The sequence below is a fragment of the Panthera pardus genome, unplaced genomic scaffold, assembly GCF_024362965.1.
Source record: "Panthera pardus isolate Hobbes unplaced genomic scaffold, ASM2436296v1 HiC_scaffold_8, whole genome shotgun sequence".
Lineage (NCBI taxonomy): Eukaryota > Metazoa > Chordata > Mammalia > Carnivora > Felidae > Panthera > Panthera pardus.
Genome location: NW_026527013.1, coordinates 41148575 through 41172107, shown reverse-complemented (window position 1 = coordinate 41172107; position 23533 = coordinate 41148575). Strand labels below are relative to the sequence as shown.

General features: G+C 42.5%; 1 protein-coding gene across 1 annotated transcript in view; it reads left to right on the top strand.

Annotated features, from left to right (window-relative positions):
* Positions 1 to 23533, top strand: part of PDZRN3 (PDZ domain containing ring finger 3) — a 240147-nt gene that overhangs the window by 11023 nt on the left and 205591 nt on the right. The window contains exons 2-3 of the mRNA XM_019428452.2: positions 5282 to 5368; positions 10862 to 10969. Of these exons, the coding sequence (XP_019283997.1) occupies positions 5282 to 5368; positions 10862 to 10969 (195 nt within the window). The remainder of the gene's footprint in view (positions 1 to 5281; positions 5369 to 10861; positions 10970 to 23533) is intronic.

Genomic DNA, 23533 nt, shown 5'->3' with positions numbered 1-23533 from the left:
CTGTTCTCTCATGGCCACCTCCCTCAAGGCCTGGGTACGTCATGTGTCTGACTTCCCCTCCTTGTCCCCGTATCGCACCGGGACAGTATCACTTGCCCGTCCTAGCTCGCTGCACTGAAGGTTCAACCCCAGCTGCTCCTATTGTGTTTACTTGTCATCCTGCTACCATCTCTAAAATACCGACTATCTGTTGGCACTTAACCAGCCCTCCTAGAACGTGCCACTCTGTCTCCAGACTTTGGGGGGAAAACAGAGACACATACGTGGAAGAATTCCCATCGTACGGCCAGATGGTATGATGAATACATAACTATCGTATTTTGCTTAACTTGAGGCTCTCCCAAACTTGCCTTAGATGGACTGAGTTAATTTGGGATTTGCTTGGACTTTGTGGCAGAGTAATTTGTGTGGCTAAAGAGAACCAGGGCCCTCAGTGCTCAGTGTCCTAGCGTTCACCACACACTGTGCCCTGTTCGTCTTGTGAGCAAGTCTGTTGGCCGGGCACTGTACTGAGGCACTGGTCGGCAGTTGTCTATCTCATTCATGCTTTATAATAACCCCGTGATGTGAGAAGAAACCATTATTATGCCCATTCTGGGTATGAGGAAACTCACCTCAGGTTCTGACTGTGCAGTCCGAGATCTTAACCATCACCCCGTTCCTGTCAGGGGCATAATACTCTTATGATACCCTTCATGGTATAATAGACAGTCTAATCTTTGCCACTGTTATTACATAGTCCAAAGAAACCTTGCTTAAAACTCTGATTACAAAACTAATTAGATGTCTAATCCTTCATGACATTTTAATGTGGAGGTTCACTCTTGTGAGGCAAAAGGATTTAAGATACAGTGCCAGAATTTACCCACGGAGTACAAAGAACACGGATGTTGGAGTCCCATGGATCTTGATTTCTGGCTCTCCCTCTTTGCAGCTGTGTGATCTTAAGCAAGTGTCTGAATTTCTTGAAGCCTCAGTTTCTCAGGTTAGACTGTGGATACAGTGCCTGCTTCACAAAGCTGATCCTTTAGTCAGGTGTTTATGTAAAATAGAGCTCTTCCCCTTGTTTACTTCATTTACTTGTTTACTTCATTAGGCCATTGAGAACATTTCAAAGCATGGGTTATGATAAACTCCCCATACAGATTAATATCGGTTAAATTTTTCTTTAGACGAAAGAACCCGTCGTTAACATTTCCGTGAAAAGTCAGCAAAGCGGCATTGACAGGAGCCTTTGCCCTTGTCCCATTTATATATGTCTCTTTAATTACATAGAGCATAATTGAGCCAGAAGCATTTAAATGCCCTCCATCCTGAAGCATTTTCAGCTCAGTACCAGGTTAAATGATATAAGCAGGAATTAACGTTAACGTGTTAAATACATTGTGTGAAGCCCAGTGTTTAAATTCTCGATTAATGTTTCTTTGTGAAGAATTAAAAAGTAGAGTAGTTGAGATTGCTTTGTGGGGAGAGGAATGGAAAGGGAAAACCAGAGTCAAGTTCGTGGTGTCAGAGGAGAAGAGACCTCTGGAAGTTAGATGGAGAAATGAAAGAAATTCAGCCCATATGCAGCTTTTCTCTTCTTTTGTTGCTCCCGGCATCGTGTGGTGAGTCTTGCCTGTGTTGGCTCACTATTACAAATCAGTCCTAAAATAGGCAATGGCACTTGAAACCAGTTCTTACCTTCCTGGACAGCAGACTACATCAAGATGCTTGTAGAAATGAGAATACCCCTTCTTTCTCTCCAGTGATTGCATCTGGCAGGGAAGTTTAGATGGTCAAACTGATTGTTCCAAAATGTTCTTTGCAAATCGCTGTTTGGCTGAGGAATGCTGTGTCTGAGGCATTGTCTGGCTTGTCCCTGGAGAGAGATCTGGGAGTCTAGGTATAGACTTAGGTGTCTGGGCATCTCAGATTGGGTCTTCTGGAGATAATTAGTTCAGTGCACAGTTGGGAGTTTTGTGTTGATGTTGGTTTCCCGGGTGAGAGCTCCTATGATGAGTTCCTTTATGGAACGCCAAACATTGAACCATCTTGAGAGAGACCTAAGAGGTTACCAGCCCACATGGCCTTCTTTTCTGCATTCAACATGAAAAGGGAGTAGTGTAGAAGAGTAACTGGCGTCTAGAATCAGAGAGCCTGGGTCTAAAACCCAGCTAGACCTCTTACTAGCTCTTCCCACCTATATCATGAGGGTGGTAAGAGTGCCAGTGGAGGAGATGGGTTGGATTTATTAAAGAAAATAAAGCATTTAAATAAATGTTTAATATAATTTCTGGGACATGGTAAGCAGCCAGTAAATGTGAATGCCCTGTAATAAGAATTCCTTGTTTTTCTATAATTTTTAGAGCAAGGGTTATCACACAGTGGGTTTGAAACTAGTCTTTTAAAAAATTCCGTTGTGCGTTCTCTTCCGTACATCATTTGAGATTGCCAGACTAGAGCCATCTGCCTCGGATTACTGTGTAACCGTGCAGTTTCTATCATTAGTTAGGAAAGCCAGAAATGCAAGATATGTGTGATAACTCAGTCAAATTCCAATGTATTTCTAACTTTTTCACCCCTCTAAGATAGCAAAGTGAGACGCGGACTTACCAGGATTTTGCTTTTCCAGGGCAGAGAGATATAAACTATTTCAGTTTGCGAATCCTCACGTTTACATTTCAGAACTATCTGGTTGATCCCGAATGTTTATTCTGTTAGAACAGTGACGTTCTTGGCCGGTAACTTGTGTAGATCAAATTTAATTGTATCAGTACCACTGACAGACGGATACTCTGGATGGTGGTACCAGGGATTGGAGATCTTTTTTTTTTTTTTTTTTTTTGCAAAATTGGTAGTTTGTTATTATAGAGGCTTTTCTGTTTTTGCTTAGGTACAGCAGCTTGATAAGAGAGTTGTTTGCCTTTTACATTAAAACACTCTGTTTTACATATCAAGTAAGCGAGCAGGTGGAAGTGAATATTTTATTGTGTTGTTCTTAGAGGACACCTAGTTCTTTCATTAAAAACTGTCTTTTTCTTCTTTTTTTTATTATTTAATTTTGAGAGAGAAAGAGAGAGAGAGAGAGACTGAGACAGAGTGAAAGTGGGGGAGGGACAGAGACAGAGAGACAGAATTGGAAGCAGGCTCCAGGCTCTGAGCTGTCAGCACAGAGCCCAACATGGGGCTTGAACTCATGAACCCTGAGATTATGACCCGAGCTGAAGTCGGGTGCTTCACTGACTGAGCCGCCCAGGTGCCCCTAAAGACTGTCTTTTTCTAATGAAAAATTGTCATTTTTGTTTTTACAGGATTTTAATAATTGATGCTTAGGCTTATGTAACAGTTTTAAAATTTTGAAAAATTCTAATATTTTAAATTCTGTACACTAGGCAGGAGAAACAGTTGTGGTTACTAAGAGCTTTAAACGGGGTGCCTGGGTGGCTCAGTCAGTTGAGCATCCAACTTCGGCTCACGTCATGATCTCACGGCTCGGGAGTTCGAACCCCGTGTCGGGCTCTGTGCTGACAGCTCGGAGCCTGGAGCCTGCTTCGGATTCTGTGTCTTTCTCTCTCTGCCCCTCCCCCGCTCATGCTTTGTGTGTGTGTGTGTCTCTCTTTCTCTCTCTCTCTCTCTCTCAAAAATAAACATTCCAAAAAAAAACAAAAGCTTTAAACACACAGACAGAAACACACACACACATGCACACACACACACATATATATATATGTGTGTGTGTGTGTGTGTATATATATATATACACACACACACACACACATATATATATTTGGTTCTGTTGGGCACATTAAAAAAAAATTTTTTTTTACATTTATTTATTACTGAGAGACAGACACAGAAAGTGAACAGGGGAGGGTCAGAGAGGGTGAGACACAGAATCCGAAGCAGGCTCCAGGCTCTGAGCTGTCAGCACAGAGCCTGATGCGGGGCTCAAAGTCACAAACCGTGAGATCATGACCTGAGCTGAAGTCGCTTAACTGACTGAGCCACCCAGGCACCCCAGTGTTGGGCACATTTCTGCTGCCCAAATACAGAACCACAGTTCTTTGTTGACAACTCTAGCTGTAAATGGAGCAGTGCTTCAGAAAAGCCATTGACTGCCCGTCAGAAAGAGTGGTTTCCCTTGCCAGTGTAGCTGGGTCAGATGCTTGGCCTTCATGCCATTCAAATGTTGTCATTTATTTCCACAGAAAAAGGAGAAGGCAAAGGTTTGATCAGGAAGTGGTAAATATCAGAACAAAATCTATTTTGTCATAAGCTGTTACGGGTTTGTTTTTTTTTTTTTTAAGCTTCTAACGAAGTAGTCATATCTTAAAAAATGTAGTGTTTAATACCATGTTTAAACAGAAAACGTGAGTGAAGCGTTTGCACGTCTCTGCAGTCCCTACGTGTAAAGTTTTGTGTATCATTCAAATAAGTGGAAACATTTCAGCGGTGTCTCAATGAGGTTAATGTTGATGTCAATGCCTATTTAATGACAGTGTGCACGTAAGGTTAAACCTATTTTTATTCATCTGTCTGTTACTTGAGAGTGTTCACTGAGGTGCCATGGAATCTCTGTCCCTTCTGACTGTTCACCATTGCCTGTGAGACCCGCCTGGGTGACTTCTGCTTGTTTGATTTAAAGGGGTTCACATTGACCAGCCCTCCTTTGAACAGAGTGTTTTCTGTTAAACGTCTCGGCATCTCCTGTGGACTGGACAGTAATTACTTTGTGAAATTGCCCCCCTCCCCCTTGCTTTGCAGTAAGATACAGGATTTTTCTCTTTCCCCTCCACGTTCGCGTCTGACTTTGCACAGACTGCTTTTCCCCCAAGTCTCTCAAACACAGATGACTATTGACAGGCCGTACGTGTGCTCAGACTTCCGAGAGCATTGCTCCTTGAACCTCTCATGACAAAACAAGAATGGCGCTGTTGAGGATGGTTGAGAAACAGAAAGTAGCTGTCTAGACAGTTGGCGTGCGATGGGCCAGTCAAAGGAAAGATGGGTGTGCAGACCAAGGAGTCGTTGATAGATAATGTTCATTAGGCATGTCTGGACATTGCCAGACATTCTTATGCGGGCACTGCAGGGTTGGGATCTAGAAACGTTCGTAACCTCCTCAACACAGGACACGGTTTCAGCTTGGGCCCTAAAAGTTGCCTTGCTTAAACTACCCAAGAGACGTGGGGTTTTAATGATGAGCTAAGAGCCCGTGAGTCTGCTTAGATAGAAAGGAAATTGCTACCATTTATTCCCTGTTTGTAAATAAAATTTTGAACTCATCTGTTCCCTACAGGGAGAAGAAACCAAAAGTCTGACTCTTGTCCTACATCGAGACTCTGGCTCCCTGGGATTCAATATTATTGGTGGCCGGCCTTGTGTGGTATGTTAATTACTAAAACTTTTCCTTTCCCTGCTGTAGGAGGAAGACGGGTCAAGGTTTGGGGAGTGAGAAGTAGAAACCTCGCTCACCTCATTCTGCTCTCTTTAATTAGGGAGTTCATTGTTTATCTAACATCTTCACCCTCAGGAGTTTTTATTTAGTTGTGGTCTCCTAAAATAGCATTGTCCTAGTAATACAACAGCTTATCTAAACCATTTAGGTTTGGAGGGGGCATGTCTGGTTGGGTAGCAGTTGAGTGAAGAACGTTGTGTGAGATGCGGCCAGTTGGAACAGAGTAACCCAGCTGGAGCGGGGACTCTGTGCCTGCAAGTCTGCTCTGGAGCTCTGCTCTGTCAGCTCTTCATTAGTTAGGGACAGTTCCTCATTTGTAGACGATTGCGTCCCTTTGCTTTTCCTCCCACTGCAGCTCACCCCGTTCATCATTAGCTCCCCCTCCAGAAAGAGGAGGTCAAATTCAGACCAGTAGGTTTAACTGGGAGGAAAATGGCCGCTGAAACGGCTCTGGGGACCAGACATGGCAAAGGGCACGTTGCAGGATCTCCCCTTTCACGTGGGGTTATCTGAATGTGCATCGTCTGTTGCTCGTTTCTTCTGCTCGCCATTTCCTCATCTATTAGTGTAAAAGGAAAATCGTCAAAGGGAAGGAAAAGAAAATCGTGAACAGGGGCTGTTTGGTAGGAGCTGGGAGATGCTGTGGAGGCCAGGGAGACTGGGTCCCTGTGGTCATGGAGTTTGTGTCCTGGTGGGGACATCAAGCAAGAAACAGGTAAATAATAACAGTTACAGATTGGGGGACATGTGATGCAGGAAAAAAAATGGGAGCACGGCAGGTGGTAGAGACCAAGCAGCAAGGGGTGTCGCTGGCCAGGGTGATCAAGAAAGAGCGGAGAAGATGTTAAGCTGAATCCTGAAGGATAAGGAGATACCAGGCATCCGTATGTGGCTAAACTGTGTGCCTAGGTCTGGCTCACCCTTGGGGCCCAGATATACTATATTTAGTTGAGCGCTCTTAACTGTAAAAAATTGAGCTTATTTAGTTAGCTCTAAATTATATTTTCACTGCTGAACTATGGTACGTGACTTAAAAAAGTTTCATGCAAAAAGTAGCATTTTAAAAGATGAAATTAAAATGTGAGTGTGAATAAAATTTCTTGTATGTTCTTTGATCGTTCCAGTGCACTGCTGTGCATGGGCCCATCTTTGAAGACCACTTGAGCTAGAGGAAAGTGAACAGGCCTGAGGAAGCCCATGCAAAGCCTAGAATAGGGTCGGAGTTGGCATTTGGGGAAACTGCAAAGAGTTCAGCATGGCTAGAGTAGAGGAGCGGGCAGGAAGTGGTCAGAAAGAGACTGGGAGAAGATGGGGGAGTTAGCGTGAGGAGAAATGAGGGTTGAGTTCCCTTGACTTTAGGCCAAAGCCACAGTTTCAAAAACACACAGGGTTAATTTTAAGAAATGACAACTTAACTTACAGGTGATATGTAGCCATTAAATGATGGACTGACCCATTATCTGTCCTATAAAACATACATACAGAGAAGAACGCTTCAGACCACGAGATTAAACTGTGAGAATGAAGAGGGGTGGGGACATTTTGCTGAGCCCCAGGGATGGGCACACACGGTTGTGTTTGTCTCCTTGTCTTGGTGACTTTCTTAAGAAAGTGTAGAATTCTGTCCCGTTGGTACTTTTTTCCTTTTGACTGTAGCCATTTGGCTGAACAGCTTGGCAGCATGTTGCAATGCTGCTCTGCTTGAGTCCTTGCTGCCAGGAGTCTACACTCTCCAGCAAAGGGAAGGGCTGAGGGAGGGGCTCGGATGTCTAAGTAATTGGTCCCAGGAAACGAGCGGTCCGTGTTCCCCAACTCGTTTTAGAATGTGTTGTGCTCTGCCGCTTAGGGCGAATGACAGAGGCCGTCCTTGGTTTGGCCTCGTAAATATTATTTCTCCTGTCCTTACTCACTGTTAATAGTTTTAAGAAATGACTTCAACCAGCTAAGATGCACTTCACCGTTAGATGTTTCAGCAACTTCCACAGCAGAAAGAGCCCAAACCAGGAAGGTCTGTTCTCTGCCTCACCAAAGCATATGTAGGAAAAAGGAGCCCACTGTTGGCAAAATGCTTGAAATGGAGAGGCATGCCTGTGTCTTGGGGATGGTTGGAGAACTTGATACGTGAAAGGCCGTGAAGATCGTATTTATTTTCTGTCCGTCTCTGGGAAGAAAGGCCACTCCCAGCCTCATTGGAATATGGTTCTTTCTTGTGCTTATCAAAGTACATGTTTTAGGTGCTTTTTTTTTTTCTTTCTCCTTTAAAAAGCTGATTGAAGTGAAAGCCAGAATGAATTTTGTAGCATTCATAAGTGTTCTTAGTTCCTGTGGTCTTTTTTCAAGAACTGCATGCATGTCCCCTGGAGGAAAGTTTAATTCCATATGCATGTGGTTACAATAGTGTTTTTAAAAAACTTGTCCTGATTAGCAGAAATAGCATAATGAACCCTAAATGTATTCTGAACTGTTGCCTGGAAATCTGGCAGGTCATTGAGAACACGCTAAAAAGCCAAGATGAGCAACAATGCACACTCATTGTTAGTAACTGGAAGTGGAAGGCAGTACCCATGACGTGTGCGTTTCCCAAGGGATTCTTGTGTTAGATGCTTGGTTGGGTTGTGACATAAGCCCGGCCGGGGGGCGCTGACACGAGGCTTTTCCTTGCATGATGCACTGCCCTTCGCAGAGTCACATCATTCATTCATTAATTCTTATATCCCTTCAGACACAGCAGCCAGTCTGGTGTGTCAAACCTGTCACTTCGGCCTTTGGCGGGTATTCTTCATCTTCAGGTACCCCTCTGATGGAAACAATCCCTTTGATTGTTCCTTTTCTCAAGCTGGCAAAACAAAACAAATCCTGAGCCATGTTAGTTCACCTTGATAAATAACTTGGACTTAAAATGTATTCAGAGAGGGGCCAAACAAAGAATCGAGCAATGTCTTTGAAGAGACACATCTAGCTTTCCAGGATGGGATTGCTTTGGTTTTCTTGGATTTTGTCCTTGCTGTATTTTTTTTTTTCCATTCTTTCTCCACCTCCTACCACTGTCTTATTAATTTAACCTGAATTGTGCTGTTTGCTTTTGCCTGTTCCTCTGCTTTTGCTTGAACTTAGATTGTCCTAAGAAAAATTACTTGTACACAAAGTAGTATTCTGCAAAACAAACCAACATCAAAATCCTGTTGCCATCTCCTTCTTCCGGCAAGAAATGCAAAGCAACGAATTCAGAGTGAGTGCAGATCTCTTTTCATTGGGTATATTGACATCACCTCTTAGGGAACCCACAATTGCCCACAAATCAAATCCTGTGTGGTCCATTGAGATTCTTCAGGTTTCTCCAGTGGAATATTCCATAGCCTGGAATGTGGAACTTCCGAATTAATGCTTCTTTTTGAGATTTTTCTCCATAGGAGGCAGTATTGCACTTTGAGCTTGCGTAAGGGAATGCCTTTAGTTTTGAAACTGACCTGTGCTACTTTTTAGCTCTGTGACCTCTGATAAGTTATTTAACCTCTCTGTCTCAGGTTTTTCCTCTATGAAATGGAGAATAGTATAGTACTTACCATTTTTAGTTATTAGAAGGATGAAACAGTGGACACAGGGTACTCCCTACCTGCCTGCTGTCTAGTGTGTAGTCAGTAAATAGAAGCAGTTGCCCAACTGTGTACTTAAAATTGAGATATGCACGTGGGGAGACACATGAATGTGCTGGGATTAGTGCATTAGTGAGGCGGCTGTGAGAGAGAAAGGAGGCAGGGAGAAATCCAGACAGTGAAGGGTTAGTCTGCAGTGGCCCCATGCAGGGTGCTGTGATGCTGGGCAGGGCTGCCTGTTGAGGATGGCTGATCTAGCACAGCACCCACAGTCTCGCTGACCCTTCTCTCTTGGAAGAGTGTTGATAGAATCCAGATGTCAGTTTGGAGACCTATCTTTGTCACAGGGGGATAAATGTTGGGGAAAACACTTAATGCTCATTTTAGGTTGTGATTTTGATTTCTTTCGAATCCTACTTATGACCTTATAGGGTGTGTGTGTGTGTGTTTGAGAGACAGGGGTGAGGATGGAGGGAGAGAGAGAAGAGGTACAGAGTGTGCATTTGCTTATTCTTATCCATTGCTCTTTCACTTGAAGCGGTCGATTGAACTACGTTAAAGTCCTCCCTTTCTCCTTTAGAATATGGGTTTTTTCTTTTCTGTGTAAAGAGAAACATTTTATATTTTCATTGTTACTTTTTAACAAATGGGATTTATATGTATTTCTGTATACAGAAATTATTTTTAAAATAGATCATCTTACGGCCTTATGGCAACTCCAGAATTTGGAGTTTCTGTGGAAGATCCTGAAATTACTTTTCAAATGCTTTTGTTTGGAAACAACACATACTTGGGCCGTTTAACTTATAAATCCATCTGTTAATCACTAGAAATTTAATCCACACACTTGGAGAGAATTCATCCCAGTGCTGTTTGGAAAGAAGTTCATGAACAAGCTGTGAGGGTTTTTTTTTTTATGAGCTTGTTGGAGCTTTTTGATTTTAAATAAAGGAAGGAGTTTGAGCAGCGAGCCGTCGCTTTTCCCAGAAAGTTTCAGTCCAGACTTTGAAAGATCTAAAGGGATTTGAGATCGGAGATGAGAATTTATTAGGATTGGGGTGCTGGTGGTGAGCTTTTCTAATGTAAATCAGAGCACGCATAAAACACCTATTTTCACAATCAAATTGTTGGGTGCTTAAAAGTTTTAATAGTACTTTGTGCTGGCGAGGCTATGCAAAAACACTCTCATGAGCTACGAGTGCTTAATTTGGCAATGCCCGTCAAATCTACATATCCTTGGACCACCAGTTGCCTTGCTAGGGATATGCCCTAGATAAATACCGCAAAAGATATTTCATTGTACAGGTTGGAAGAAGGTATGAGACACATCATTGTCTCTGAGAATGACAAATGGAAGCTGCTTACTATCCCATTACTGGGATACCGTTCAGCCATTTAAGGGAGTGAGGTAGAAAGGAAGACTGGAGAAAAGTCCCTAAGATTTGTGAAGTTACGCGAAAGAGGCAAGGTGCACAAGAATTGAGAGAGCACACTCCTGTTTGTATGCATGAAAAAGGAACAGATACATGTTGAAGAAAGGTGATCTATGAAAAATGTTTTGGAAAGGGTATAGAAACTGCTGAAAGATGCTATAAAGGGGAAAAGGACACTGGGTAGGAGGTGGCAAGGACTTACACATTTTGATAGGTTTTGAAACATCGTACCATGTGCATGTATTAATTTTAGATTAAAACAGAAATTAGGGTAACAGATGGGCTTTCACCCCATTGCCACTTTTGACATAAGCTTGAGTCCATCATAGTTTAAGAGTGTAAGCTTTAACCAAGTTAATGCCTAGCATTCATGTGTGTGTTTTTTTAACCCAAAGGACAACCAAGATGGATCGTCCACTGAAGGAATCTTTGTATCCAAAATAGTTGACAGTGGGCCCGCAGCCAAGGACGGAGGCCTGCAAATTCATGACAGGATTATTGAGGTATGTGAATGCTGGGCAGTGTCTTTTAATAGGCTGAATGCCATCCCGTCTTCATCCGGTTCAGTTTGGTCAGGGAGGGAGGCCTGAACCCTCCTGATGGTTGGGCAGGAGAACTCTCCCATTGTGTGGGACTTTATGGAGCGCTGATTGCCTTGGTGTTAAGTTTTTGTTTATATTAAATATAGAGAAGCCAGATTATGAGTGTCATGTTCACAATTTGGCTCTCTTCCTTTAGCCTTGCATCTGTTTTGTGGGCTTCAGTTACAGTTTTGTGCGAAAGCCGTTGGAGAGTTGTCTGTTAGTTAGAACCAGATGAGCAACCCGTTGTGCACATTGTGTCGGTGTTCACGTTGGTTCCCAGGGTAAGATCGTGGCAGCTCTGGGGGCTTGCTCATGTCCTCCCAGCTCGCAGCACACAGTTACTGCTACAAATGCATCGTTCTGTCTTCTGTTGCCGGTTTTACCAAGTGATGGTCCAGGGATGTGCAGGCAAAGTTTGATAGGATAGTCACAGCATTCCCAACTCTCTCTATTCAGTTCTTCATGGAGCATTTTAAGGTTTTATAGAGCAGGTTTGTGGATTTTCTATGGAGGAGGTAGATCTCTTGGCCCACCATCCAACACACTGGAATAGGGTCACATAGATGGCCTCAGATGCCCCAGGTTGCCCAAAGGGAGACAGTTACTCATTGTCTCCTTGTATGGGCTCTTGGTGCAAAGTTGGATACAAATGACTGTTTTCTGCTGCTGTTTTTTGATCATTTTGATTGCTCTTTTAATGGGTAAAAACATGGACTAAGTGGTTGGGTCTCCTGTGAGGACAAAACTAAATAGGAGAATCCTAGGTAATATGTTGAATCCCACAAGAAAGTCTCCAAGGCCGTAGCCATGTAACTCGGCACATTAAACGGGGAACAGGAAAAGCAGCACTGTTGGTATTCCAAACACATTGGCGTAGCGTCTGTATTTCTTGAGTGTTTTCATGGTCCGTTTCAAAACTTTGGGCCGAGTGGGAACTCTAACTATGAGATAAGCCATGAGTGGAGTTCATGTAACCCACTGGAATTTGACCACATGCTTCTCCCCAGAGAAAGGAGCCTTGGGAAGACAGAGAACAAAGTCTGGCTTTCCATTCTTGTTTGAATGAATTCCGCCATGTGCGAAGCAGAACACTTCAGGATCATTTATGTCCTCAGGAAAACATGCAGTTAAACGTCACCAGGAAAACAAACTGAACATGTTAGGGTCTAAGAGTCACTTTTCTGCGGGAGCGGGTACATCGTGGTCACTTACGTATTAAAGGGATACTTGATTTTGTTTTAAGGACATTATTAATATTGTTACATCCCCATTGACTTTTTGAAGCGTTCTTCAACTTGGAGCTCTTTTTACTGCATGTTTTAGGGTCAGTCTTTGTATTTCCCAGGTCAGGGGAGTGGATTTTCCCGAAGAGAAATTGGCTTGGACAAGAGCACTTTCTCAAGAGCTCAAAGGCATACTTACTGTCTTTTTTTTTTTTTTTTTTTTTCTTTTTGTCTGAGAGAGAAAGAATACATTTTCTGAGGCTATTGTTCAGAAAGATAAGTACAGCTTCCGTTGCCAGGGGTTTGGTGGAACAGCCAGTTTCTCTAAGTAATGGAATTTCATTGCTCTTATGTTTTGCAAATGAGAAATCTACAGCTGGGCAGGATTTTCTCTTGGCAGAGGGGGGATCTGTATTTGAAATGTTGAGGATGGTTTCTGGTAAGTCACATTCCCCTTTTGGACAGTATGTAAAATATGAATCATGTCCCAGTGTTGAGATGGAAAGAAGGATGATCGCAACAGAGAAACAACATATGTGTCATTGCAATCGGCACACCGTGCCCTTCTCTGTTAAACCCTGATCTCCTTTGACATGATACGGTAATTCCCATGACTGAAAAAAGTGTACCCTGTTTCACCTCGTCTGTGTCGGAGTTGATTACTGGGCACGAATTTGATGATTTTAACTGTGCCTGTGTTTCATCACCAAGGAGAGTCAGGCGCTTTCTACTTTCCTACCATATTTCTTCCTTTTTGGGGGAGTGGGCCAACTACCAGCAGACCTTCCCCGTAAGAACTTGAATTCTCATGAAAGGGTGCTTCTGTGAAATCCACGGAGACTCACTGAGTCTCGTGCTTTACTGCGGTCTTTAGGCTCTTGCTGCTGCTGTCTGCTCCCTGAGACCAAAGCCGGGCCGCCTCCCTTCAATTTTTTTCTAACAAATAGTGTTTCACTGCCCCCCATACTGTCGTGAAATGAAATTTACAAAGAAAGAATAGATGCATACACCCCTACTTGTAAGATCTCTATGTACTGTAATAGAAAAGTGAAAATGAAGATAACTGATAATAAATCCCACGTATCAGGGTGTATGTGTGCAGACACGGTGATGTTGGAAGGTACCCTGAAGGTGCCAGGTGCTGGCGCCCCCTTCTAGACCCAACCTGATGTACCAGCTGGAGAGGCTGCCAGAGGGGGAAGGTGGTGCTGGGGACTCTGGCACTGGGAGCGCTGTCACCATCCGTGATTGAATTTTCTGCAGTGGTGAACAGGTTGTGGTTGAGTTCTGGCACAACCAAGTCCAGTCTTCTTGTGACTTGCACACTTCCGTGTTTGTGTGTGTGTATTTTTAATGTGTGCTGAAATAAACATAACCCGATCTTGACCATTTAACTATTTTTAGTCTTACCCTTCTGTGGCATTTACACGGTCATGCAGCCATCACCACCATCCATCTCCAGTGGTTTCCCATCTTCCTTCAGTGAAACTCCCCCCCGTGAAACAACTCCGTGCTCTTTCTGCCCCCAGCTCCTGGCAACCACCATTCTATTTTCTGTTTCTGTGCATTTGACTACTGTAGGCACTCCGTGTAAGTGGAATCATGCGATATTGCTCCTTTTGTGTCTGGCTCATTCCATCTGACATGATTCATCCTCCAGGTTTGTCCCTATTGTAAGATATATCAGAATTGCTTCCTTTTTATGGCTAAATACTCTCCCACTGTGTATTGATGCCTATACCACATTTCGTTTATCTCTGTATTGACGGACACTGGGTTTGCTCCCACTTTTTGACTCTTGTGAATAATGCTGCTATGAACAAGGGTGTACAATCTGTATATATTTAACTGAAAAAAAAAAAAACCCTTAGTGTTTAAATATGAAACAGAGTTAGGTTCTCCACTCCAATAATTATAAAACGTCTGTTATTTTACCTTCACAAAAGTCTGGCAGGATTTGTGTCAGTTGCATTGGAGGCTTAATGTGCATTGCATGGGACTGTGTGCATTGTAGGACTTGGAGCCTCCTTGGCCCCCTCCCCAATCCTTGTGCCAGTGAATGCCCCCACAGATTTCCAGTACTACCTCAGGGAATGGTGGGGGTACCAGAGAGAATCACTGGAGTAGAGATTTATCTTACTCCAAAACCCTTTGATGCACAGTGAGTTGCTCAGGAGCAGAGCTGTGAATGTGCCCCCCCCCCCCCCCCTTGTAGCCTGACTGCTGGAGTTTCCTGTCTGGGGGCCCTCAAGGCCTGAGAAGGCCTGAGCTGGCTCATTCTGGGGCTAGAAGTCTTGGGCCCCCTCTGATCAAGTGTCCTCCCAGCCCACATAGCTACAGCTTTGGAGCCTGACTATTCCAGGAGCCCACACCCAATATTTGCATCCCGTGTTCTCCTGTCTGCTTTGGATTGGGACAGACAGATTGTTGTGCCCACCCTACCTCACATCTGACACTGAGATATAGCAAGTTCCAACTTACTCAGTATTTCCTTGTGATTGTGTGTGTGTGTGTGTTTTCTCCCTGTCCTTAATTTTGAGCTGCCTCAGACCCTTTTCATAACTTCTCACCTCACCTTTGATTGCATGTAGTCAGCTCCTCTTTAGAAATTTAATTTCCCCACAGTACCTTTTGTGTACCATAAATACCCCAGTGGTTTAGTTTCTCTGCCTCAGAGCCTAGTCTGCTTTATGAACTCCCTTTCAAAGACAACGCACTACTCTTCATTTCTCAGTACCACCACATTTCTTAAAGGAACTTTGCTTTTGTTCTTTGTAACAGTTTGAAACCTTTGGAAAAATCTGCCCAGTGCCAGCTGAGTATGTGTTAACCAATGTAAACAGAATCCATCACAAATAGAGTGCTTTTTTCTGTGACCTCTAGAGTCTACTCTGGACCACCAGTCACATTCTGCCCAATTCTACTGTAAGTGATTTGGAGAAACCAAAAGGTGAAAAATCACATATGGTTGATATTACCCTGAAAAATCCCTTAGGGATGTTCCATGTGGGGAGCATACATCTCTCCCTGAGTCCATCCAGCCGATTTCCCTAGCATTGGAGCATCTCGCTCTTCCCTCAGTTGACTACCATATGAGGTATTTGACTTGTTATGCAAATACCTCATTGGGCATAGTGCTCATGCCAAGAAAAGCACAGCAAAACCAAAGCCTACTAGGGAACTGGCGAATTCACTTGGAGGCATGTGCTATCGGTATATTAGTTTCTTGGTTCAAATTTTTTTTTTTTTTTTTTTTTTGTAGCTACATGGCTGGCATGGCAAATGCATGACCACATGATGTAGTTCCAGAGCAACTCTTAAACCACTTGTAGAGGCCGCCCACATTTATTTATTTATATATTGATGGCCAGTTTTCAGGCTTCTTAGGTTGGAGAACTGAGCTCACAGCTGCGTTGTGTGAGACTCCCATGTGGTAGTGAGCGTACTTGTGTGACAGTTGTTGGGTTAAATGCAGTGTCCTGTTGTACTTGGAGAGTGCAGATGTGGAGTGCAGTGAAAGTGGACGGTGGCCCAGAGCCATTATTTTGTACCGTCGCCTGTAAATACAGGTTCCTCTTGAAAGTGTGAGGATATGAAGACCCACGGTTGTGGTCACAGAGGCCGTGAGACCTCAGCGGCTTTTGTGTACTCCAGTTACTCTGTTTTGTTTGCTGTAGGTCTGGTTAGCCTGTCATTGCTAATAAGGCTGGGTTGCAGGACGGACCAGAAAGCTTTAACAATACCTTTCCTTCCAGAACCAGGCTTTGATAGAACACGATGAGATTTTACCGTTTGTTATTGTTAGAAGATACTGTTCTGAGACCAATAAAAATTGCAGAATGGCCTATCATTCACCTGATGAAGCATTTATTTAAAAAAAAAAAAAAAAAAACAACTTGGGGTGCCTGGGTGACTCGGTCGGTTTAGCATCTGACTTCAGTTCAGGTCATGATCTCGAGGTTCTTGAGTTTGAGGCCTGTGATGGGCTCTGTGCCAGCAGCTCGGAGCCTGGAGCCTGCTTTGGATGCTGTGTCTCCCTCTGTCTCTGCCCCTCCTCCAGTCACTCTCTGTCTTTGTCTCTGTCTCTCTCTCTCTCTCAAAAAAAAAAAAAATTAAAAAAAAATTACTGTCTTTTATTAAGACTCTCTTTTTATTATCATATTGACTTTTATTTTGACATAATTTCAGATATATGTAAACGAATTCCTGCATAATCTTTTCCCAGATTTGCCAAATATTGACATCTATTACATTTACTTGAATTCTTTTCTCTGTCTGCTCTTAATCCCTAAATATATCAGTGTGTGTGTTTTTTAACAATAAGACATTACTTTACAGAACTGGAGTACAGTTGTCTAAATCAGGAAATTCACATGGGGGGTGTTGTTAATCTACCAAATTTATTCAGATTTCACTAATAATTTTTATAATGTCCGTTACAGTGAGAGAAAATCTTAGATCATATGTTTTATTTAGTTGTCAAATTTCTTTAGTGTCTCTTACTTGACAGCAATTGTTGAAGTTTTTTGTCTCTTACAGAAAAGGTCATTTGTAGAGTGCCTCTCAGTTCGGATCTGTTTGTTGCTCATGAATATGGATTTAGGTCATATATTTTGAATGGGAATACCACAGAAGTGATAGTGTGTCCTTCTCAGCACATCCTGTTGGGAGTCACATGATGTCAATTGGTGACATAAATTTGGACTGCTTGGTTCAAGTCCTGTCTGCCAGACTTCTCCACTATCCAGTTGTTTTCTCCTTTACCTCATATCTTACAGGGGGATATTTTGTGGCTATGTAAATATTTCGCTGCTCCTCAAACTTTAATACACTGGTTTTAGCATTCTTTTATGGTTTTTACTTGAATTGATCAGTATTAGGGTGGTTGACAAGTGGTTATTTTCTAATTGCGTTCCTTCTGTGTTTATTAGTTGGCTTTCCACTATAAGAAAGAGTACTCTTTCTTCATCTAAAAGTCAGTCTTTTTGGTGTTGACATGTAAAATGCAGCAAACACCTCCATAGTATTTGGGTTGTTTTTTTTTTTTCTTCTCCTGCCCCTCTGTTGAACCATTTTCATTTTACCCTAATGTCCTATACTAAAGCAATGGAAGACACTGGCAAAATGATGTTCCTCTAAAATGCAGCCAATTAAAAAGCCCTGTGTTTTAGATCAAGATGCCCAAGTTGAAGTTGTGCCCAGTTACTGACTCTGTGGTCTTGGTATCCTCAGTGGTGAGCCTTGATTTCTTCATCTCTAAAAGAGGAAGAGCATTACTGTCTCCCTTACCTGTCATGCTGTGTGGGTGGATCAAGGAGATAATGCAGGTCGAAAGATTGTTGCTATTAAGTACAAATAGGAAGAATTGATTTTCTTTTAAATTAAAATTTTAGCTTCTGACCCAAGAACTTAATACCAAAGCTAAACATAGAAGTCAGCAAAAATAATTTTGAGATCTGTTTTCCTCTTACGTGTTTTGGCAAGAATATAGTGCTGCTATAGGATTATTGAGAAAACTCTGACCTGTTTCAAGGAGTATTCGTCTCTCGAATTAACATTGTGACCAGTTAAAACCAAATATACCCTCTCTGATCTATATTAATTGCTTTCTAATGACTGTACTGATGTATTGACTTTGTTATGTGTATTAGTGTTGTTGCTGTCTTACTATTGGGCTATTAAAACTAGCTTTTGGAAAAAAAAAAAAACCAAGAACAACTAGGTTTTCACTGAACATCTTTGTAACAGACATCCCTGCACACCAGCCAGATAAACATACAACTTAGACGAAGAACAGAACATATGGCATGATGCAATTTGTGTATTTTAAAAGCATTTCTATATATTTGTCTTTTCATAGGAAAAATCCTCTGAGCTAATAAACATTTTATAGTTCTTAATTTTGTGGGGGATTGGGGGGAGACTTGAAATTTCTGAAGTCAGCTCATATGTGGAACTTGAGAAACTTCATAGAAGACGATGGGGGAAGGGAAGGGGAAAAAAATAGTTACAAACAGAGAGGGAGGAAGGGAGGTAGTCAAACCAAAAGAAACTCTCTTTTTTTTTTTTTTTAAATCATTTGTTTATTTTTGAGAGAGAGGAACAGAGTGCAAGCAGGGGAGGGGCAGAGAGAGGAGACACAGAATCTGAAGCAGGCTCCAGGCTCTGAGCTGTCAGCACAGAGCCCAACACGGGGCTGGAACTCAAGAGCTGTGAGATCATGACCTGAGCCTGAGTCAGATGCTTAACAGGCTGAGCCACCCAGGTGCCCCAACCATAAGAGACCTTTAAATACAGAGAACAAACTGAGGGTTGATGGGTGGGGGAGAGGGGAAAATGGGTGATGGGCAATGAGGAGGGCACTTGTTGGGATGAGCACTGGGTGTTGTATGGAAGCTATGAATCACTGAAATCTACCCCCAAACCAAGAACACACTGTACATGCTGGATGTTAGCCAATTTGACAATAAGTTTTATTAAAAAAAAAAAAAAAAAAAAAAAAAAAGATTGTGAAGCTAAACAATAAAAATAAAAAAATAAATTTCTCAAGTAACATTAATGTTGGACGTCTCCAAAGTGAGCATTAGTTTTCTAATCCATAAATAAGTAAAGATGAAACATGTGATGTTGGAAGTTTCTTCTCAGTTTTTTAAAAAATTTTTTTCTTACGTTTATTTATTTTTTTTGAGAGAGAGAGAGAGAGAGACACCAAGCACGAGTGGGGGAAAAGCAGAGAGAGCATGGGACACAGAATCCAAAGCAGGCTCCAGGCTCTGAGCTGTCAGCACAGAGCCCGACGCAGGACTCAAACCCATGACCATGGGATCATGACCTGAGCCACCCAGGCGTGACTTTCTTCTTCGTTTTGAATGTCACAAGGCTGGCTCCTGCTCACAGTTCTTGAAAACGTTATTTGACGTTCTCCTGTCTGAAAGCTCATGGCCTCTGCCCCATATATGGACACGTGCAGGCAGCTAGCTTTATGCTGAAACTCTAGAATCAGGGCCCTGGACACTCCTCTTTGGCAGAGCACCTCCCCCCTGTTCTCAGCGTAAGTTGATCAAAGTTCACTGATGTTGGCCTGTGTATTTGTGCAGGAGTTCCGGTTCTACTGAAGTTTTAAATCTATCCCTCATGGTCCTCTTTTAATAAAAAGATTTAATTAGATCACCCACAGAGTACTTGAAAATCTAGAATAAATCAGAAGGGACTGGTGTCCCCGTTAAATTTTCTGAATAAAAATTAGGCCAAAAAAAGTATAATTTGGTAATTTCCCAAGGAAAACAAAATAAAACCGCAAACCTTTTGATAGCTGTACAGATAAAATGCATTTTATATTCACTCATCTTCTTTACACATGATGTCTAGACACTTAACCTTTAAGTATGGGGGGGGGGGGTTTGAGAACAATTTTGTTTAAAATAAGGTTTTGTCTTTCTGTCACTATAAGGCAAAGAGAGCTGGAGAGACACAGGTCTGGGGACCCTTCAGAGCAGCGGACTGGCATCATTTTGGAAACAGAAACTAAGCCCATTGCCTATAGATTAGGGTGCGGTGAGCAGGAGGAGGGAGCAGGAGGAGGGAGCGTTGATTTGGAAATTGTCAGTGCAAATTGCAAATGGGAAGACTTGGGGTGGATGGCAGCTGTGTGTGCTGATTTGCCATTATGCCACTTTCACTGGGGACTCTGAATACCCGGGGGGGGGGGGGGGGTGGGAAGTGGCGGCAGCATTTCCTCTAATGATGATGAATGGTTCCCAGGAGCCTCACCAGGAAGTGCAGCTGGGACAGAGCCTGTCTGCCTCTGCCACACTGAGTGCCACACTACACCGAGTGCCACACTGCTCCAAGGAGACCTTTTTACCATTTACCCGTCTTTGTCTATTTTGGTAGCCGTTTGAACTGCACAGAGTCTGTGTCCCACCCATTTTCTCCTGAGGGTGGCACTCCCTGCTGTCTTTTTGGCTCCTCTGATTCTTTGAACTTCCATCTTTCATCGCTTCCTCTTTTCCTGCTGGTGCTAGGGAGTCATTTGACAGCTCTTGCCGGGCAGGGGAACTGAAAGCCTACGCATGTTGGTTTTCCAACTCCTCTTCCACCTCTCAAAAGAGACCTTCTGCTGCGTTTTAAAATGTGCTAAATATATATGTTTTTTATTTTTCAATCCTTCGAGAAACTCTAGGAATGGAATCAATTTTGACAGTCTCTAATCAAAGAAAAAAATTTTTATTCTTTTCACAGAATGATTGTTACTAAGAAATACAGTGTTTCCAGACACCATGATTTTTTTTTTTTTTTTTTGCTGTGAGACTTTCTGTTTTATTTTACTTATTTATTTTTTAATAAAATTTATTGTCAAACTGGTTCACATCCAGTGTGTACAGTGTGCTCTTGATTTTGGGGTGGATTCCTGTGACTCATCGCTTACATACAACGCCCAGTGCTCATCCCGACAAGTGCCTTCCTCACCGCCCATCACCCATTTTCCCCTCTCCTCCACCCATCAACCCTCAGTTTGTTCCCTGTGTTTAAGAGTCTCTTATGGTTTGCCTCTCTCCCTTTCTGTAACTATTTTTCCCCCTTCTCTTCTGCCATGGTCTTCTGTTAAGTTTCTCAAGTTCCACATATGAGTGAAAACATATGATACCTGTCTTTCTCTGACTGAGTTATTTCACTCAGCGTAATACCTTCCATTTCCACCCACGTTGCTGCAAATGGCATGATTTCATTCTTTCTCATGGTCAAGTAGTGTTCCATTGCATATATAAACCACATCTTCTTTATCCATTCATCAGTTGGTGGGCACTTGGGCTCTTTCCATAATTTGGCTGTGGTTGAAAGTGCTGCTATGAACATTGGGGTACATGTGCCCCTATGCATCAGCACTCCTGTATCCTTTGGATAAATTCCCAGGAGTGCTATTGTGTAGGGTAGTTCTATTTTTAAGTTTTTAAGGAACCTCCACACTGCTTTCTGGAGTGGCTGCACCAGTTTGCATTCCCACCAGCAGTGGAAGAGGATTCCCATTCCTCCACATCGTTGCCAACATCTGTTGTTTCCTGAGTTGTTCATTTTAGCCACTCTGACCGGTGTGAGGTGGTATCTCAGTATGGTTTTGATTTGTATTTCCCTGATGAGGAGTGATATTGAGCATCTTTTTATGTGCCTGTTAGCCATCTGGATGTCTTTTTGGAAGAGTGTCTATTCATGTCTTCTGCCCGTTTCTTCACTGGATTATTTGTTTTTCGGGTGTGGAGTTTGGTAAGTTCTTTATAGATTTTGGATACTAACCCTTCATCCAATACGTCATTTGCAAATACCTTTTCCCATTCTTTCGGTTGCCTTTTAGTTTTGTGATTGTCTCCTTTGCAGTGCAGAAACTTTTGATCTTGATGAGGTCCCAATAGTTCATTTTTGCTTTTAATTCCCTTGCCTTTGGAGGTGTGTCGAGCAAGAAATTGCTGTGGCTCAGATCACAGAGGTTGTTGCCTGCTTTCTCCTGTAGGGTTTTGATGGTTTCTTATCTCACATTTAGGTCTTTGATCCATTTTGAGTTTATTTTTGTGTATGGTTTAAGAAAGTGGTCTAGTATCAGTCTTCGGCATGTTGCTATCCAGTTCTCCCAACACCATTTGCTAAAAAGACTGTCTTTTTTCCATTGGATACTCTTTCCTGCTTTATCAAAGATCAGTTGGCCATCCATTTGTGGGTTCACTTCTGTGTTCTATATTCTATTCCATTGGTCTGTATGTCTATTTTTGTGCCAGTACCATACTGTCTTGATGATTACAGCTTTGTAGTAGAGGCTAAAGCCAGACACAACGATTTGAGAATTCATTAGGCAGACACTTGGAACTCCTACCTAAAAAATTATTAGGTGTTTGTTTAAAAATTTGGGAGGAAGATGATTATATAGAATGATACGGTTGTGGCTTATTGAAATTTTTCAGGTTGTGAACGCCCGGGTGGCCCAGTCTGATGAGTGTCCAACTCTTGATTTCAGCTCAGGTCATGATTCCAGGGTCATGGGATCAAGCCCCATGTCAGCCTCAGCACTCAGTATGGAGCCTGCTTAAGATTGTCTCTTTCCGTGTCCCTTTGCCCCTCTCCCCAGCTCACATGCTCACTCACTGTCTCTCTCTCTCTCAAAACAAAAATAAAATCTTAAAAAAAATCTTCGTGTTGTGTGATTCTTAGGATAGTAGTGGAAGAGAAATCCTTGGCTAGTGTATTATCTCTTTGTGGATGTGAATCAAATTCCCCTTATTACGAGAGAGATCAGGATCCATAGAGAGCTAAACTGTGGTCCCTGACTGTAGGGTGTTTACCTGTAAGGCCAGTATATAGAACAAGATGGCTGACACTAGGGTTATAAGAAAGCCGGTCAGTACATAGAATGGTTAAGAGTCACACACTCTGAAATTAGAGCAAATTTTGAATTCTAGTCCTGCCATTTGCTATTGTTAGCCTTAAAACTACCAGCTATTTTTCCAGAAAAAGGTGGGTTTGTCTGGGAAGAGTAGAGAATTGGAATCTGGGATAAGCAACCTACAGCAAATCTATAGGCAAGTTCAACAAACCAAAGAGAGGAACATTATTGTATGGAAAAGGAGGAGGAAGTTGGGAAGAGTTGTTTTGAATAAAATTACATTAAAGGGAATCAGGAATTCAGGGTGATGATGATTTCTCTTTGGCTAAGTTGCCAGGGGCATTTGATTTCTTGTAGGAGATGTAACACGTATCTTCCCCTACTGGGGTTTTTCTTAAAGAGTTCTGTAATTGACAGTTCTTCTTGTAATTGACGTTGAGTGTACAGCTCTCCCTACCAGCTTCTCCTTCTACCATCTCACGTCTACTTTAGCGAGGTTTCCCTGTCTAAATTTTCACACTACCCTCATGACCTTGGGCAAGCTTATTATTATTTCTGGGCACTGCTTTCTTCTGTAAAATATGGACACTGTTTCATATATTATAAGGTTGCTATAATAAAGAAAATAATGCATATGTCTGAATACTGTAAATTTGGCCCCAGAATAAACACTCGCCAGGTGGTTAGCTTTGTTGGGTTTCCTGTAGCTGTGTAGAGGCTGGCCTGGAGGGACCTTGCAGCGAGCTCAAGCTTTGATGATGATTGTATGGCACAGTTTCGTGAGCTTGAAATTACAGTTGTGAGTAGATCATTTTAATTTGGTTTGGAGTTCTTTTTTAAGTTAGTGACCTTTTGAATCTGGATTGAGAAAGAGCTGTCACTTCCTAAGGC